This window comes from Strigops habroptila, chromosome 12 (assembly GCF_004027225.2).
Source record: "Strigops habroptila isolate Jane chromosome 12, bStrHab1.2.pri, whole genome shotgun sequence".
Classification (NCBI taxonomy): domain Eukaryota; kingdom Metazoa; phylum Chordata; class Aves; order Psittaciformes; family Psittacidae; genus Strigops; species Strigops habroptila.
Genome location: NC_044288.2, coordinates 709,933 through 727,459, shown reverse-complemented (window position 1 = coordinate 727,459; position 17,527 = coordinate 709,933). Strand labels below are relative to the sequence as shown.

General features: G+C 56.0%; 2 protein-coding genes, 1 long non-coding RNA gene and 4 other non-coding genes across 9 annotated transcripts; 6 read left to right on the top strand and 1 right to left on the bottom strand.

Moving 5' to 3' along the window:
* Positions 1 to 166: 166 nt before the first annotated feature.
* On the top strand, positions 167 to 3,827 carry LOC115615937. 2 transcript variants are annotated; one of them, XR_003994181.1, is made up of 3 exons: positions 167 to 379; positions 1,232 to 1,448; positions 3,731 to 3,827. It is a non-coding gene; the product is annotated as an uncharacterized LOC115615937 (long non-coding RNA). The 2 variants fall into 2 exon arrangements; XR_003994182.1 differs by lacking the exon at positions 3,731 to 3,827 and adding an exon at positions 2,447 to 2,543.
* Positions 3,828 to 4,600: 773 nt separating this feature from the next.
* On the top strand, positions 4,601 to 4,744 carry LOC115616207. Its single transcript, XR_003994232.1, has one exon. It is a non-coding gene; the product is annotated as a small nucleolar RNA SNORA16B/SNORA16A family (small nucleolar RNA).
* A 744-nt stretch (positions 4,745 to 5,488) lies between these two features.
* LOC115616210 lies at positions 5,489 to 5,618 on the top strand. The gene has a single exon (XR_003994234.1). It is a non-coding gene; the product is annotated as a small nucleolar RNA SNORA44 (small nucleolar RNA).
* Positions 5,619 to 5,823: 205 nt separating this feature from the next.
* LOC115616211 lies at positions 5,824 to 5,956 on the top strand. Its single transcript, XR_003994235.1, has one exon. It is a non-coding gene; the product is annotated as a small nucleolar RNA SNORA61 (small nucleolar RNA).
* A 426-nt stretch (positions 5,957 to 6,382) lies between these two features.
* LOC115616217 lies at positions 6,383 to 6,452 on the top strand. Its single transcript, XR_003994241.1, has one exon. It is a non-coding gene; the product is annotated as a small nucleolar RNA SNORD99 (small nucleolar RNA).
* Positions 6,453 to 8,390: 1,938 nt separating this feature from the next.
* On the top strand, positions 8,391 to 9,737 carry RAB42 (RAB42, member RAS oncogene family). Its single transcript, XM_030504217.1, has 2 exons — positions 8,391 to 8,674; positions 9,235 to 9,737. The coding sequence occupies exons 1-2, from the start codon at positions 8,460 to 8,462 to the stop codon at positions 9,662 to 9,664; spliced, it is 645 nt and encodes a 214-aa protein (XP_030360077.1). The 5' UTR covers positions 8,391 to 8,459; the 3' UTR covers positions 9,665 to 9,737.
* Positions 9,738 to 10,287: 550 nt separating this feature from the next.
* Positions 10,288 to 17,381, bottom strand: TAF12 (TATA-box binding protein associated factor 12). Of its 2 annotated transcripts, none has more exons than XM_030504313.1 (6): positions 17,282 to 17,381; positions 13,868 to 14,119; positions 12,979 to 13,056; positions 12,570 to 12,684; positions 11,833 to 11,921; positions 10,288 to 10,733 (listed from the first exon to the last, which is right to left on the bottom strand). In XM_030504313.1, exons 2-6 carry the CDS (start codon positions 14,033 to 14,035, stop codon positions 10,698 to 10,700), a joined length of 486 nt encoding a protein of 161 aa, XP_030360173.1. In that variant the 5' UTR covers positions 14,036 to 14,119; positions 17,282 to 17,381; the 3' UTR covers positions 10,288 to 10,697. The 2 variants fall into 2 exon arrangements, with proteins under 2 accessions (XP_030360173.1, XP_030360174.1); XM_030504314.1 differs by lacking the exon at positions 17,282 to 17,381 and adding an exon at positions 15,910 to 15,993.
* Between the last annotated feature and the right edge of the window lie 146 nt (positions 17,382 to 17,527).

Sequence of the window (17,527 nt, the reverse complement as noted above, 5' to 3'; positions counted from 1 at the left end):
CCCTTTGTTTGTGTCCATAATTGTGATGTATTTGTCAGTCTGTGGTCTTCTTATCGGCTGCAGTGGTGTGTGCTTATCGACTGTGTGCTGTGAATCTGGGGGGAACAGTGACATGTGCTGCCATTAGCATATTGCTGAATGACTGCAGGCTCCCTGTGTCCTCCTCTGCTGTGAGTTCCTTCCTCCTGCTGTGCGTCTGACTGTGGTGTGGGCTGTTAACAATGTCCTAACCTTCAGTTACTCTGAATTTAAGGAAATGAATGTTCCCCACGTGCGCTGGTAGTGTTTCAGAGGTGGAGGAGAGCAGAGTGCTTTATTTCTTCCGATGGAGCTGCTCAGCCCAGAGGATGCCCTTCTTCTTGAAAAGGGCATTTCAGAGGTGATGTAAAGGGGGTTTGTGTTCTGCTGTTAAATGCTTTCTGGATCGTTCCATTCTTCTGCTGCAACAGTGCTACCCTGATGTCCCTTTGGACCTGTCTTATCCATCCAGATTTTAGCTTTTATAGTGCAGCCCTCCGAATTTGACCTGAAGCCACACTTCCTTTATCAATATAAATTTATGCTGTGCTTCTAAGGCTGTGTAATATTCCCTGGTGCACAGATAAGCCATCCCCATCCAAGTCTGTCTCTAAAGGACAGCAGAGCAGGTTAGCACAGAGCAGCACCCTGCACAGACAGTGACCCTGTGGCAAATCATATTGCTCTCTACTGTTGTTTTTATGGTGGAAAGCTGGTAATGATTGGTCCAACCCATCATAATCCCCCAGTTTCATAGAATCATAGAGTGGTTTGGGTTGGACCTTAAAGCTCACCTAGTTCCACCCCCCTGCCACGGGCAGGGACACCTTCCACTAGAGCAGGTTGCTCCAAGCCCCTGTGTCCAACCTGGCCTTGAACACTGCCAGGGATGGGGCATCCCATCTTCTAGCAGAGCTGTGTATATACAGACCCTTGGGCCCTTCCTTAGGTGGAGAAAGAACAGTTTGGGAGTACAGAGGCCAGAAGAGGTTACCCACCAAAGCCTGTTTACTGTTGCTGCAGAGCTTAAAATAGCTCCTGCATTTCCTTTTCGGAGCGAGAGTTGATGTGAGGCTTTGGGCCGCGTTCTCTCGATGCAGGAGCCAGTTTTGGGGGATTGTTTGTGAGAATCTCAGCCAACGTTCTGTTGAGTTGTTAATCTCTCCACACTGTTTCCTGCATATCACTTACTCATCTTCATGTTCATTTTCAGCTCCCGGCCATTATTGCAGCATCTGAAGGAAGCACAGAAGAGACTTTTATGTGGAGCTACAAACCAGCCGGTCACCTGGAGTGTGTAGGGGTTGTGTTTTGGAATCCAAGTAAACAGAGTGTGGGATTCTGTTGCTCATGTGTGGCTACAGGAAAAGCTCTGATTAATTCCCATTTAGCCTAACACAAGATGAAAGACAAGGACTCCGTATAGTAAGGTAAATTCTGCTTTTATCCTTACGTGCTAAAGGCAAGAAATCCAAGGCAGATGATATCACAGCTCAGTGGGATTATGAAATTCTCAAAAATTAAAAAGATAACAGAGGGGAGATTGAGATGAGCTCTGAGGCAGAAGCTCTTCCCTGTGAGGGTGCTGAGGCGCTGGCACAGGGTGCCCAGAGAAGCTGTGGCTGCCTCATCCCTGGCAGTGTTCAAGGCCAGGTTGGACACAGGGGCTTGGAGCAACCTGCTCTAGTGGAAGGTGTCCCTGCCCGTGGCAGGGGTTGGAACTGGATGAGCTTTAAGGTCCCTTCAACCCAAACTAGTCTGGGATTCCATGATTCTATGAAAATTGCATCAAAATCTGCAATGGAGATGATGAAATACTCTGCCTTTCAGCATGCAGCATTTACTAGTAATTACAAGAACAACTCAAACACTTACTACATTACTTGATGAAGATGTGATGATCCAATTTAGATTCCTCTCAATCTGCTGGGGTTACTGTTGGAATTACATAGACTGAAAAACGTTTGGCCGACTGCAGAGCTGGAAAGAGTGGGTGTTCCTGTTGGGCATGAAGCAGGGGTGATTTCCAAAGCAGAAGCTGCAAGGCTGTGGGGTGGACTGTTGCCATTGCATGTGTTTAATTAAAAGCTTGACATAAGCAGTGGGGGTGGCATGTGAGGAATGCTGACCAGCTTCCAGTGGGATGAGGAGTCTGAAGCCACTCCTTTAGCTAATGTGAGTCTGCACCATTGCAGCCCACAGTGTGGGTTGAGGGGACTGATAGGGATCAGCAACGATGTTTTCCATGTGTGTCTGAGTAGAGAAAATTCCTGTTGCTTGGACCAGTTTCAGGAGATGGTTCATATCCCGCACATCAAGAAGTACCAAACACCCTTTGGTATTTCTCTGGATCCTTCTTGAGTAGCAGGGACGTTTGGCTCTGATCTTTGCATACTCAGTTTCTCATTACTGGCTTCCTCATCCCCAGCTTCTGCTAAACAAGACCCGAGAGGAATCTCTACCTCCCAGGTTTGCTGTCTGCCAGTGCGTCTTGTAAAGCGTTCTGGATACACCAGCTTCTGGATTTCATTTGGGATTCATTTAGACATTAAATTAATTCAGTGGTGGGATAGGGTATGAATTTGAAATGCAATGGCTGCGTTTAGGAACTGACAGAGCTGATTCAGAAATTGTCACTCTGACAAAGGTTTTTGCCTGGTTAAAGCCTTTCTTGGTTTTACCACGTGCAGTCAGTTTTGTGAGCAGGGTTTTTGGGGGGCGCTGCTTGGGACACGCTCAGTTTTCCTCAGACAATAGCATGCTGCTTCTGCTATAACATTTCCAGGCTCAAAGCAATGGAAACTCAAATCAGTTAAGGTGATAATAGATAGAGCTGTACGCAGCAAGGGCTCGTCTTGTCCCCTCAGCACATAGGATTCCCAAGGAGCCACAGGCACAGTAACCCACTTGGATTAGTGATTCATACTTGCTTTTCCCTACTGTTAGCTTCCCACAGAGCTCTTTCCTGTGGGATGTCTGCTCCCACCTGTCTGGTGGTGGGAATTGCAGCCTCTTCGGTAACGCAGGAGCATCTTCCAGTGCTCCCCATCCTGTGGATGCTACCCAAGAGACTGGTGTGAGGCTCCCAGCCAGGCCAGGAGGTTTCCTCAGGGCCTCCCCAGTGCAGACATGCAATAGGATTTTCTCTGCTCGTCTTTGGATCTCCATCCCTCTTCTCATGCTGGGCTGAGTCTACTGAACATCACAGGTTTTGGGTATTCACCCAGTTGGAAGATTCTCTTCCCAAACACTTGACGTTTACCAAGGTTTGAATTTTTGGGAAGGTGTTTTTCTTTTGCTACAGTGATCTCCCAGTTTCTGCCCTGCCCTGGGATTTGACAGAGAGATTTCTAGGTTCCCTTTGCACAAGTCCCTGTGCCAAGGAGAATCCAGGACATGCAGGGAATGAATGCCTCGTGACTTGGCAAAGCAGCTGCAAGATCCATGCAGGAGATGGAGGATGGGAGCAGCTTTGACAAGGGCTGTCTTTAGAAGAGCTTGGGCCACACAAGGATTGGGGCTCATTTCCAGGCATCTGCTTTAAATGAGTACCAAGTTGATTTTGTTGGCAAGCTGGCATGTTTGTGGTGGCGTTACCAGCTTGAAAGGGTGATTCCTGAGTGCTATGAATGGTTTTTAATCTGTGCATTTTGCTCAGGACGGATTTAAAACTAACTGTTGTTGTCCCTCATCCTTTCTGCACTTTCCTCAGGGCTCAGGGGCTGGAAGCACTCTCCGGCTTTTCAACCCCATTTCTCATGGTGGCTGTGGCATCAGCATCTGCAGGAATTCCAGCAGTCACTCCAAACCAGTCGGTGAGTGCTCTCATTTAAAACCCTTTCCATTGACGATGGGTCATGAGCCGGGAACCTGACAGAAGGATTGCTTTGGCAGGTAGGCTTTTGTTTCCAAGAAACTTTCCTTCCATTCCCCAAGGGTCGGGTGTTCTCCCCGACTTCTGAAAGGAAGGAAGGAAGGAAAACTGTGGCTGCTGTAAAAAAACGTGAGTGCTTCCATCCCCTTTTGGAAGAGCAACCCCTTGTGGGGTGGAGGAGAGAGAATTCTTTGTGCCAGCCAGACTGGAGACTGTTTAGGTGGGGTGGGAAGCTTATAAATCACAGTGTTGCTGCTTGGGGCGGTGGTTCCCTGCTGCTGTGGGGGGAGAGGGGAGCCTTTATGCCTTGGGAAGGGGGGTGGCATGGCGGATGGGGGCGCCACAAGCGGCACGAACTACAACTCCCATAAGGCTGTGTGGCAGGGCCCAGCCCCAACAGCCAATCAGCCCCCGCGCTGCCTCCCTATAAAGTGCCACCGCGCGGGGACTTCCCCCTCTCTCTGCGATGGCGGCTGTGGAGAGGGCAGGACCCGCGGGCACAATCCGCCGCCATCTGCCCTCCCCGGCGGCTCCGCGCGTTACTCCGGGGCGCTGCCGAGGACTATGCGGGGCAGCGCGGCCGCGGGATGGCTTTGTTTCCTGCTTGCCAGGGGGAGATGATGTGAGCTCCGCGGGTGAGTGGCCTCCGCAGCGGGCTGAACTCAGAACCACCCCGCGGGAGAGGCGGCTGCGGGGCGGGGGGCCCCTGCGCGGCCCTATCGAAGCTGCGTCTGTCTCGGTGCTGTGGCAGATGCAGTCAAAAAGGAGCCGAGAGCGAAGGGTTTTCCTCGACGGTCGCCGCTCAGTTTAAACCTCCATAACTGTGCGGCAACATGGCAGGAAAACACATGGGCGTCCAGATAAAGGGGCTGCAGGAAACCTGGAGAGGGGCTTTGGACAAGGGATGTAGGGACAAGACAAGGGGAATGGCTTTAACCTGCCAGAGGGGACATTGAGATGAGCTCTGAGGCAGAAGCTCTTCCCTGTGAGGGTGCTGAGGCGCTGGCACAGGGTGCCCAGAGAAGCTGTGGCTGCCCCATCCCTGGCAGTGTTCAAGGCCAGGTTGGACACAGGGGCTTGGAGCAACCTGCTCTAGTGGAAGGTGTCCCTGCCTGTGGCAGGGGTTGGAACTGGATGAGTTTTAAGGTCCCTCTGTCATGTGTGTGAAGCTCAACTCTGTTCTTCCCCTGCAGCATCCAGCATGGAAGGTGATCCCAGGGCATGGGATGGTTGGTGCCGGGCTCAACGTTGGACAGGTGAGATGTGTGATCCAGGCTCTGGAGGCTCCCTCTCTGCTGGGAATGTTATTGCCTTCATGGCCCCCCCTGGCCTGAGCACCAGGTAGTGCCAGCGCGGGGCCCGCTCCAGGGGCCGTGGATCTTCCACAAGCTCATGCTTGGACTCAGCCCCTGCAGACAAGGATTCCCTGTTCCTAGTATCAGGCATGAAAAACTGCAGACTCCCCTTGTTTCTTGCATGGGTGGGATAAAGGGACTTCTCTCGCCAGCATTACTGTGGCGGAACCAGACCTGCTGGATCGCTCCTGCTGCTGCTCTGAGCCATTCCCAGCCTTTGCTGGGGTGCTCAGTGCTGCTGGTGCATGTTTATCCAAGAGCTGTGGCTCTGTACAATAGCTGCAGGTCTCCAACAACATGCCAGAGCAATGGAAGGTCTTTGACTGCTGGGCCTCTCCTGCCTGTTGCTGTCACTCGCCCCTCCTATAGACTTCCAGGAACTTGGGGGGTTTCTGTGTGTGTTGGGGGTATCAGTGGGGTGTACCCATCAGTCTGCAGCCTGCTCCTGATTTTGGGGGGTCTTGTGGTTCTTCCAGGGTCATTGGGCTGCTGGGACGATGACCATGACCTGCCATAACCAGCGGTGTTAGAGCTGAGGTGAGAGTGTGAGGCCCTCATTCCGAGCTCTGTGTCCTGTCCCTCCGCATCCCTTTCCCATCAGATCTGAATACCGATCTCGTGGTCGAAAAAGGAGGAAAAGCAACGTTCAGGCTGGTCTCAGCCTCTGCTGGTGCAGTGCTGCAGGGAGAGGGGCCAGTCGGAAGACAGCCTGTGCTGGTGTTCCTTTGGGAAGGCTGGGGTGGGAGTGAGCATGGATAAATGTTGGGCACAGCACGAGGATTCGCACGCTGGGGTTTACCTGGGCTGGATCTGATGCAGCAATTCCTCGTGTACAGCAACCCACCGGCTTCAGATCCTCACCTGGGGCTGGTTTTTTCAGGAATTACTTGGTGGAAAAGAGCTGCTGAACCCCTATCCATCCTTCCTTAGGCCCTTGATCCTGGAAAGCTGACATGGAATTGGGTGAGTGTCCCGAGTGGGTAATTGCTGGTGTTTTGAGTGGGATCTCACCAGTCCTGGGGGAGAAAGGGACGGTTCAAGCTGCCTCTGCCCGTGCTGGAAGTGGCCAGTCCTTCATCTGGGAATGATGGGCTTCGTTAGTCAGGATTTTAATCGGGCAGCCCTCCGGGCACAGCCTGGTCTGTGATGATCCTTCCTTTGGAGACTGCTGGATGAGTCCTGCGGATATGGGGCTGAGGCCAGGCAAGAAGGAGCCAAACCCACCGTGGGCAGAGGGGATAGATGGGAATTCTGTGACATCAGGAGCTGCTGCCCTTCATTGAGCTGAGTTGTCTGTTACTCCCTCCTCAGGTCTGCATGGAGCTGATGTGAGCTGGTCCCTGAGGCTTGCAGTGCAGGAGTTCTGCATAGCCACATCCTGGCTCCTTCCTGAGCTCCACTCACTGCACCCCAGCGAGAGGGGCCTTGTTTGGCTCCTGCTGCAACCCTGTGTGGAAGGACTGTGGAGTTTTCCAAGGAGAAGAGCTTGGAGGAGGGTCTGGGTATGGAATCTTGGAGGGTGAATAAACACAATCACTTGAAGCTCTGGCTGCGTCCCGTGCGCTGAGGTTTGGGGTGCGTGGGGCTGTGGTGGTGCCTGTGCCCGGGGCACCTGCATCCTGCTGGGATGAGCCCTAAATCCCAGTGGCTTCTTCCACCTGATCCTTCGAGGTGGGTTCCTGTTGGTGGCTGGACGTGGGGGTGCTTGGAATGGCTCCTGCACAGACAAAGGTGACACCTTCCAATGTTGCCAACATCTGCTGGAGCCCCCGTGACCAAGTTGCCCGTTCTCTTAGGATGGAGAACAAATGGGGGGGAAGAGCCTCAGAGCTGTTGGAGAGAGTGAGTTATTCCCGGTGTCCATGCAGCCGTCACAGGGACACAAGAGCCCTTTTCCCTCCTAATTCTGGGAGTTTGGTTCCTTGGGAGCACCGGCCCCTCTGGCAGCGTGTTCCTACACCTACAGCCCCATGGCTGTCCCCAGAAGCACATGGCTGGACAGAGCTGGCCTGTGATGACACCAGATGACATCCTGAGGACAAGGAGGGACCTGGTGGCTTCTCCCTCCTCTTGGGGATGGTTGGTTTGTCCACCTGGGTGGCTGTGAGGCCGGAGCTGTCCCTGTCCCCAGGGAAGGTGCTGCAGGGGGGGGAACAAGGGACGCGCTGCCCCTCTGGGGCAGGAGAGGTTCAGGTGAGATGGGGACAGGGACGCAGATACGGCCCCATCAGCACCCACCCGTGGTGCTGCCCCATCCCTACTGCACTCTGGGTTGTCAGGATGGAGGGACCCCAGAGCCCCTGTGGCACCCCACAGGTCTCTCTGGAGCTCCCCAGTCTGGTTGGGGGACACTGAACAGGAGCTGGGACTCAGAACTCCCCAAGGGAAGGGGCTGTCAGGGTGCTCAGGTGACCCCCAAACCTCCCTGTGCTGTGCCCAGCACCCACCCCTGGGGCTGTGTCCCTACAAGGGTTATTTAAAGCCTTAGTTTTGGGGCTTTGAATAACTAACTTCCCTATAGGGGTGGTTTTAATAAACTTGAGGCTTTCCCACACTAAATAAAGGCTGCTCCGAGTGCTGGGACGCACCAAGACTCAACCCATGGCATAGAATCCCAGCCTGGTTTAGGTTGGAAGGGACCTTAAAGCTCATCCAGCTCCAGCCCCTGCCACGGGCAGGGACACCTTCCACTAGAGCAGGTTGCTCCAAGCCCCTGTGTCCAACCTGGCCTTGAACACTGCCAGGGATAGGGCAGCCACAGCTTCTCTGGGCACCCTGTGCCAGCGCCTCAGCACCCTCACAGGGAAGAGCTTCTGCCTCAGAGCTCATCTCAATGTCCCCTCTGGCAGGTTAAAGCCATTCCCCTTGGCCTGTCCCTCCAGGCCCTTGTCCAAAGCCCCTCTCCAGGTTTCCTGTAGCCCCTTTAGGCTCTGGAGCTGCTCTAAGGTCTCCCCTTCAGGAGCCTTCTCTTCTCCAGGCTGAGCAATGGGGGATGCTCTGCTTTGGGGGGGTCGCTGGTGGACTGTCACCCCCTCAATGTCTGTCACTCGACAGGAAAAACAGGACCAGGCTCCCCCTGGGTGAATCCATGTGGATGGAGCCAGGATAAAAGGGGCTCCAAAGGGGCCACCCATGTCGGGCCGGGAACGCCTCCTGGGTGGAGGAGCTGGCTCCTGCCTGCACACGCTGCCGGCGCGGGGCCGGAGGTGCCGATGGAGCCGCAGTGGCAGTTCCAGTTCCGGGTGATCATGCTGGGGGACTCCACGGTGGGCAAGTCCTCGCTGCTGCGGCGCTACACGGAGGGCCTCTTCCTGGATGCCATCAACCAGACGGTCGGGGTGGATTTCTACGTCCAGTTTGTGGAATTGGAGCCAGGGCTGAGGGTGAAGCTGCAGTTCTGGGACACAGCCGGGCAGGAGAGGTTCAGGTGAGTCCTGCTTTGGCCATGGGCGCCCCTGGATTTAGGGTGCTGTGAGCCCAACCACAGGGAGTGTGTCCCTTTGCTGGGGGAGGAACCACAATGCCCGGGCAGGCTCCAGGGGCCCAGATGAGCCAAAACCAAGGGTGTCTCCAGGGAAAGGAGGCCTTGGGGTTGCTTCGGAAGCCCTTGATCCAGCTCTAAAGGGGGTACAGGACCCCCCAAGCACCCCTTTGCCCCATCAGGGGATGGGCAAGCTCAAGCGACATGGATGTAAGGGATGGGAGAGCACCAGGACCACGGCTGGAGTTGATGGGAGAGCACCAGGGCCATGGCTGCAGGGGATGGGAGAGCACCAGGACCATGGCTGGAGTTGATGGGAGAGCACCAGGGCCATGGCTGGAGTTGGTGGGAGAGCACCAGGACCATGGCTGCAGGGGATGGGGGAGCACCAGGGCCATGGCTGGAGTTGGTGGGAGAGCACCAGGACCATGGCTGCAGGGGATGGGGGAGCTCAGGGGCTGTGCTGCAGGCAGGGGCAATGCTCCCCCATTTCTCCTGTGCCCCAGGTCCGTGACCCGCTCCTATTACCGCAACTCCGCTGGGGGGATGCTGCTGTTCGACCTCACCAACCGCGCGTCCTTCCAGAGCGTGCGGCGCTGGCACCGGGAGGTGACGGACACGGTGCAGCCGTCCCGCATCGTCTTCCTGCTGGTGGGACACAAGAGCGACCTGGCAGCGCAGCGGCGCGTGAGCAGGAGGGAGGCGGAGAAGCTGGCGGCCGCGCTGGGGGTGCAGTACATCGAGACCTCGGCCAAGGACGCCACCAACGTGGTCCAGGCTTTTCAGATGCTGACGGTCACCATCTACCAGGCGCTGCGGACGGGGCAGTTGGCAGCCACCGAGGCCTGGGATGGGGTCAAGAGCAGTGTCCCGCTGCCGGTGCCGCTCCAGGCTCCGGTGCTGGAGAAGGAGAAGTGGAAGAGCTGCTCTTGCTAGAGGTGGCCACCGGGACCTGCGCGGTGCTGCCCGCTGCGGGGCACAGGAGCACATTAAACACCCGTGTTCAGCACTTCTGCTTGTGTGTGAGTGGGAAGGGGCCAGCGTGAGGCTGCCTGTGGGAAGGGGCAGGATGGGGCAGTGGTGGGTGTCACCCATATCCCTCTGCTTTCCAAACGCTGTTCTAAGGCTGTCCCCATCCCCTGGGGGTGTCACAAACCCCAACTCAGCCAAGGGCTCATCTGAACCCCCTTTTACTGCCCAAGCTGTCCACGCAGAGCTGCTCCCCTCCGTGCTCAGAGGGCCATGACCAGCAGCCTCTCCTGCACACCCCACGCTGGGACCCAGGCTCAACTCCATTGCTCATCCTCAGTCACCACATCCTACGATCCAAACATCCAAGCCACGGGCAAACCCCTCACCTTGGGCTGAAGGCAGGAGGGGACAGCGCCTGCCCAGCTCTGTCCACACAGCAGAGACCAGCCCAACCCCTTCCCCTCCCTCTGACAACCCCGGGGGCAAGGGGATCTTGCACCAAAGGAGCACCACCACAGCCAAACCCAGGTGATGGAGCTGCTGCCCCTTTCTCTCTGCACACAGCAGCAGAGCACCAGAGCCACAGCTTTAGATTAATAACTTCTTTATTCCTGTAAAACAAAGGCAAGTCTTTATAGAAACACTGACATTACAAAGTACTGGGGCAGGAGGGAGGGAACGAAAACCTCTACAGATGCTTCTAATACTGTCCCACACAAGATCAAACGCTCTGTCCCCTGGATAATCACTGATAGGATAAACCCCCTTTCAAGTCACAAAGAGTCTTTGTTTTTGAGACCCGTCGCGGGAGGAAGGGGCTGGAGAATGGGTTTGGCAGAATCTCCTCAGCAAGTCAAGGTATTGCTGCACCATGAAGGAAAACTCGATGCTTCTCTGTAGAGCATTAAACCCCCGACCCCAGGGGTGGTGCTGGGGGGGCTCCAGCGGAGGCAGATCCCAAACACACACGGCTTCTCCCTCCCGGCTCAGCCCAGGGTTATTTCTTGGTAGTTTTGCGGATCAGCGCCATTCTCTGCAAGAAAGAAAGAGAAGATCCTTGGGAAGGCGAGTGCCTGGGACGAGGTTCCTGCAGAGCAGCCTGGAATGGGGTGTCTGGGGTTCCCTCGGGACATGCGCTGCCCGACTTGCTCCCACACAGGTCTGGCAAGTCTGCTTGAATCTTAATGGGGTCCCAAGTGGGAGCCAGAGGCAAAGGAAGTGTCTGTGCTCCTCAGCATGTGAAACGGGTGCTGTGAGGGATGGGGATTGCAGGGATTGGATCCCAGCTCGGGGGCTCCTGTCTGGGCCCAGCAGTTGCTGCCAGAGCCTCAGGAGGGGAGACAGATACAAAATTGCCTACAGGAAACCTGGAGAGGGGCTTTGGACGAGGGATGGAGGGACAGGCCAAGGGGAATGGCTTTAACCTGCCAGAGGGGAGACTGAGATGAGCTCTGAGGCAGAAGCTCTTCCCTGTGAGGGTGCTGAGGCGCTGGCACAGGGTGCCCAGAGAAGCTGTGGCTGCCCCATCCCTGGCAGTGTTCAAGGCCAGGTTGGACACAGGGGCTTGGAGCAACCTGCTCTAGTGGAAGGTGTCCCTGCCCGTGGCAGGGGGTTGGAGCTGGAGGAGCTTTAAGGTCCCTCCCAACAGAAACCACTCTGTGATGCTGTGATTCTATGGGAATCATCCAGCAGCTCCTGTGGGGCAGCTCCTTCCCCAGCTCTGACCATGCACTTAAAAACCAATGACCTGATGCAATTAGAGCAGAATTAAGAGAGGAAAAGCCCCCAGAGCTGCTCAGCTCCAACCGGCACTGAAAGCCCAGGCCAGCTGTGTGCTCCCTGCAAGGGAGCAGCTCACAAGGCACCGCCTTGATGCCCTCAGTTCGTTTTTAACCCTTGGAAGCCAGGCGGCCCTTCAGACAGCAAGTGCTGCTGCTTCTCCTCAGGCACAGCCAGCATCGCAGCACCAGAGAGGAGCCCGAGCAACATCAACCCTCTCTGCAGAAAGAGAATGAGGAGCCTCTGGAAGTGATTTCAAGTTCAAAGCACTTGGAAGAGGCCACAAATTCACATCATGCCACGAGTCCAAGACCATCCCTCCCCAGATCACAGCTGTGCCATGGGCTCCTCACCTGTTTGTGAGCTTCTGTAGTGCAGGCTTTCTTGTAGGGCCTGATCTCTTCAGAACCAAAGCCTGGGATCCACATGTTCCACTGACGCTCTAGAAGAGAGAGCACAGGTCAGCTCTGCCCCAACTGCTCACTGCAAGAGCAGCTTCATCATTGGAAACGTCCTGACAGCACAGCAGTGCTAGAGATGTGCTGGGGATCCACACAACAGCTATGAAAGGGAGCCCCGAACATGAGAGGGACATGGAGCTGTTGGAGCGAGTCCAGAGGAGGCCACGGAGCTGCTGCAAGGGCTGGAGCAGCTCTGCTCTGGAGCCAGGCTGAGAGAGCTGGGCTGGGGCAGCCTGGAGAAGAGAAGGCTCCTGAAGGGGAGACCTTAGAGCAGCTCCAGGGCCTAAAGGGGCTCCAGGAAACCTGGAGAGGGGCTTTGGACAAGGGCCTGGAGGGACAGGCCAAGGGGAATGGTTTTAACCTGCCAGAGGGGAGATCGAGATGAGCTCTGAGGCAGAAGCTCTTCCCTGTGAGGGTGCTGAGGCGCTGGCACAGGGTGCCCAGAGAAGCTGTGGCTGCCCTATCCCTGGCAGTGTTCAAGGCCAGGTTGGACACAGGGGCTTGGAGCAACCTGCTCTAGTGGAAGGTGTCCCTGCCCGTGGCAGGGGGTTGGAACTGGATGAGCTTTAAGGTCCCTTCCAAAATGAACCAGTCCAGGATTCTCTGCAATCAAACCCAGAATCACTCACCAAGATGCAACTGGACATCCTTCACTTCCAGGGTGTTGGACTTGCGGTGCCGTGCGAGCTGACAGGCCGCTGTCACCACGCTCTCGATGAAATCATCAGCGATTTGCAGCAGCATCTGGGCAGGACAAGGACAACAACCAGTTTTCTCAGTACTGAGCAGCTGAAGTTATGCACCAAGTATGAAAACGAGCCCTTAGAAGTTCCCATTTCAAAGGGGTTTGCTACAATTCCTGCTTGAAAACCCTTTTTGGCACTGCGACGCAGAGACAGTCGTGGATGGCTGACGGCTGCAGTGAACATGAGAACGCACAAGTGTAAAATGAACCAACCCTCCCTGCTCTGGACAAAGTGTCCATGGAAAAGCCCGGATCTGCTCTTTCTGCAGCTCCTGGCACAGGTTGGTACCTACTTCCTCCACGTCCTCATCCAGCTGCTCGTTGGGATCCACCTCACGCACCAGGTCCTGCAATTTCTTCTTGGTTAAAACCTGAGAGTGTGAGAGAACAGGAGCCATTTACTGCCCTGCTTTAGCCAAACCCTCCTCCCCAGCTACCTCCCAGGCCCAATTCACATGTCTTGACACAAGGATCAGTTCAGGACTGGCAGAGATAAGAACTAGTAGGTGTTAAAGAGCCATTTTCAAGCACCAGCAGTTGCTCTGAGCAGAAAGTGGGCTGCAGCAGGCCAGGATAAATAAGTCTCCTGCACTCAACTGGTGCTACAATGCTGAAGCAAGAGGGGATAAAGGCAGAAGTAGAAGTCTTGAGAGGCAGACAGCAAGTGCAAGCAACTTATCAGTGACTAAATCTGTGCTCAGGGCCCAAGGGAAGTATTTCCACGACTCTGGCTCTTATCAGCTTTAGTGCTTCCAATGGAAAACAGAGAGACCTGTGAGTGTGGGGTTACTCAGGGGCAGAAGGGAGCAGTCCCTCAGCCTAAATATGGCAGGGAGGAGAAATCCTGCTGCTGAGCAGCAGCATGACACTTGGTTTTATAGGGTATGGATACAAGTGATCTGCATGGATCTGTCAGCTGAACCAGACACAGTTGGGAAATTCCTGCCCTTCCTGGTGCCATCACACCCGAGTTGTGTAAGGGGCTTAGCACAATTCCCAGGGAATTCCCGGCCACCAGGGCACATCCTGGGCCAGATGGGCAGCAGCAGACTTGATACACATCAGAGACTCCCCATCAAGCACACACACAGAGCTCAGCAGCGATGCCACCCCATAAGACAGAGGCCCCTTTAGGCACTGGGAGCTGCTCCCCTGTCGTCCTGAAGTCAGGGATGAAGTTACCTGGTTGCTTTCAGGGCTGAGGCGTCCTCCTCCGCTGGGTGTTCCAGGCATCTTCGCCACGGTGGTGCTGTTGGCCATGGAGCTCTGAGGGGGGGTGCTGGCTGGTTCTGGCTTTATCGAGGAGAAGTTGGAGAGGTTGATCAAGGTCGAAGGACCAAACTGGTTCATAATCTGTTGGGCTTTAGCTTTTAGATCATAAAGTTTATCTAGGTCCTGCTTCTTCTTGGGATGGTGGGGACGCAAACCAATCAGCTGGGAAAGGAAAGGCAAGGCATGGTTAGCAAACAGAGAAGGAATTTAACAGGGTTATCACATCTTTGTCTGGTTAAACAACAGTGTCCTGGCAGGGCCTGGAGGCCTGCAGGAGGTTGGGTCTCTCTGGACAAAGCAGGAAGGGAGCAGCAACATTGAGAAGAAGAGAAAAGCTTCCCTGGACCAATACAATGGTTGGGCATGGGAAGTGCAACAGCTTCACCCACTGACAAGAGGCAGCAGCTCTGACCTGCCTGCTTGTTCCTCACACTGACTCCCACACGTGTCCACCCTCACCCTCAGGACTCTTCTTCATTCCACAGAATCATGGAATGGTTTGGGTTGAAGGGACCTTAAAGCTCATCCAGCTCCAACCCCTGCCACGGGCAGGGACACCTTCCACTAGAGCAGGTTGCTCCAAGCCCCTGTGTCCAACCTGGCCTTGAGCACTGCCAGGGAGCACAGATTTCCCCTGGACCACAAACAGCTTTGCGGAAGAGACCACACAAAGAAGACTGAACCAAAGGCAGCAACATGGGAATGGCAGAGACAGCGTTTGAGTCTTCATCTCCACGCTCCATGGGCCTGAGAAGACAGGGTTCAAGCCCCCTCGGGTGCCTGCTGCAGTGTGGAGGTCTCATTTCTGGCAGCACCATGCTTTAAGCCCAGCCTGCAGCGACCCCTCATAAAAATCACATCATCAGCTGGGTTGGAAAAGACCTTTAAGTTCCTCAAGTCCAACCTTTACCCCAGCACTGCCAAGGCCACCACGAACCCATGGCTGGACAACACAGGGTTTGTTTCCAGGTCTGGCTGCTCAGAGGGAACGTGATGGAGACACACGCGTGCTCACTTTGGTTTGCTCTTCCCACACCAGGCACTGACAGCCACAGCACACGAAGCCAGGTTTCCTGAGCTGTTAACAGGGGACCAGGAGCTGGTTGTGGTGGCCTTGACTGGTCACTCAGCTCTTCCAGGTTCACCCTTCGGTGCCTGAAGATACTCATGTTACCGGAGCTGAGCTGAGGAATGGTTTGATGTCAAAGCCCCTCCGGCAGTGGCTGCAGTTGGGCTCAGAGATGGGTGAGAAGCAGCACCAAGAGCAGCCACGTCCCCTGGAGAGCCCATCCGTCCCGGACAGCTTCCAAGAGAAGAGAGTTTAAACAGCTCCACAGCACGTTTGCATCCCAAGGGATGAACAGAGCATCCGCTTCCTGAGCTCCAGACATTCTCCCATTGTCAGGACAAGCTTTGTCAGTCTGGATTAATTCACACCAAAACACAACTCAGAAACCAGGCAGGAGCACTTGGAAACGGCTGCTTTAGTGCTTCATTCCAAGGCACACTCATGCACAGATGGACACGGAGCCCTTGGAGGAGAATTTATGCCCAGGACACCCTCTGTAGCACCCTCAGCAAGTTTCTACCTCAATTGTAACTGAATTAACAAGGGAAAAGCAGGATTCTCACACTTTAAAGCCCCTCAGCTGGCATTTCAGGACGAGGAGCTCAGCATAAGCTCAGGAGGGACTTCACGTGAGGCTCGGTTTTGGTTCAGGCTGATCTCGGGCCGCTCAGCCCACGCCTCACTTCACAAATCCACAAAGCAGGAATCCTCCCCGCCATGCAGGGGGGAAATCCTTGGCCAGGAAGCACTTTATGAGCATAAAGTTATTTTGTTCCTTTTATTTCTCCCCCTTTGTGGGTTGTGAAGATCCCCAAAGCCAAAACTAAGGGCATGTGCAGATTCCCAGGCCAAATCCCCCATGGCAGTGCCGGGGTTTACTTACAGCTACCTCAGTGTCTACATCTTCAACTACATCAGCAACCGCTGTGGGGCCAGCGAATGGAGAGGCCATTTCCCACAGCCTTCACCCTACTCTTGCCTCCTCCTCTTCCACACAACTCTCATTCCTACAGGAACACCGGATAGTTTTTGGATCACCCATTCAGGCGGAGAGAGGACACGGGGGTGCCTCAGAAGTACACGCTGTCCTTATGACAGCACCAGAGGGTTTATCTCTCAGAAGACAGGACCCGATCCCAAGCAGGAGCTGCCACAGAGGACGAGGCATCTCCCAGGATCCTAAAGCAGGAGGAAAAATCTGGCCCAATTCAATTCTTGTGTCACAAAACAGAGTATGTGCCACCAGCAGCTGAGCCCGGAGCTCTGCAGCAGAGGCAGGGATGGGTCTGGTGGCTGCCGTTGGCACTGTGCCTCTCAGTAGCTCACTGAGCACTGCTCCCACAGCTCTCACTGAACCTAGGGAGGAACCAAGCAAACCCTCAGCACATGCTTCTCTGAACACACGAGGGTTTTCCGCAGCTCTGAGGGGGTTTATAGAGGGCTGGATGGTCCGGGTGCCTCTTTATTAACAGAGAAACACGGGAAAGCCTCTGGGCTTTGCTTTAGTTGTTATCAACGAGACAAACTCCTCCCTCCCGCTGCTAAAGGCTCCGAGCGCTGCCCCGTCCGGTGCACTCCTCAAAGGAGTTAATAACAACGTCCCTCTTCCCCCTGGATTCAGTTCAGGCGCTGAGGGGTGCCCCAAACCTCCTCCACACACCGCTCCCCCCCCGCAGCACCGAAACTCGGCATCCAGAGCTCCCCCCCCCATGACGGCACTGAACGAAGCCTGCGGCCGGTTACCGCAAAGCCGCGGGGCAGAGCCAAGGTCACCGGCAGCGCACGGCACGGCCGAGCCCCGCTCCCGGGTCACCCCCGGGGCCCCCCGGCCACCGACCGGCACACGGGCACCGGCTGCAGGCCTGCGCCTGCCGCGGCCCGGCCCGGGGAGCGGCGGGGAACAACCGTGCCCAGCGCCGGGCTCCCCCCGTGCCTGAGGCTGTAAGGGCCGGTGCAAAAGACGCGGAGCCCCGCGGAGCCCCCCGCAGTGGCCTGCACCGCCCCACAACCCCGCAACCGGCCGTACCTCCCATAGCCCCGCACCGCCCCATAGCCCCGCACTGCTCCATAGCTCCCCACAGCCCCGCACCGCCCCACAGCCCTGCAGCACCCCGCAGCCCCGCAGCACCCCGCAGCCCCGCAGCACCCCGCAGCCCCGCAGCACCCCGCAGCCCCGCAGCACCCCGCAGCCCCGCACTCGCCCCATAGCCCCGCAACAGCCCCGCAACAGCCCCGCAGCCCCGCACCGCCCGTACCTCCCCATAGCCCCCGGCCGGCCCGAGCCTCCGCCACCGGCTGCGCTCCCTCCGCCGCACACCCCGAACCCTTCCGGGAGCACCGGAAGCCCTTGAGGGCGCAGCCAATCAGAAGGCAGCACCGCACCCGCCACAGCGCGCCCCTTCCCTCCCCGCCTCAGCGAGGGGGTGTCCCAAGATGCACCGCGCGATTTGCATATCGCCTAAAGGCGGGGCAGAGAGGCAGAAAACGGCGTTTTCCGTGGG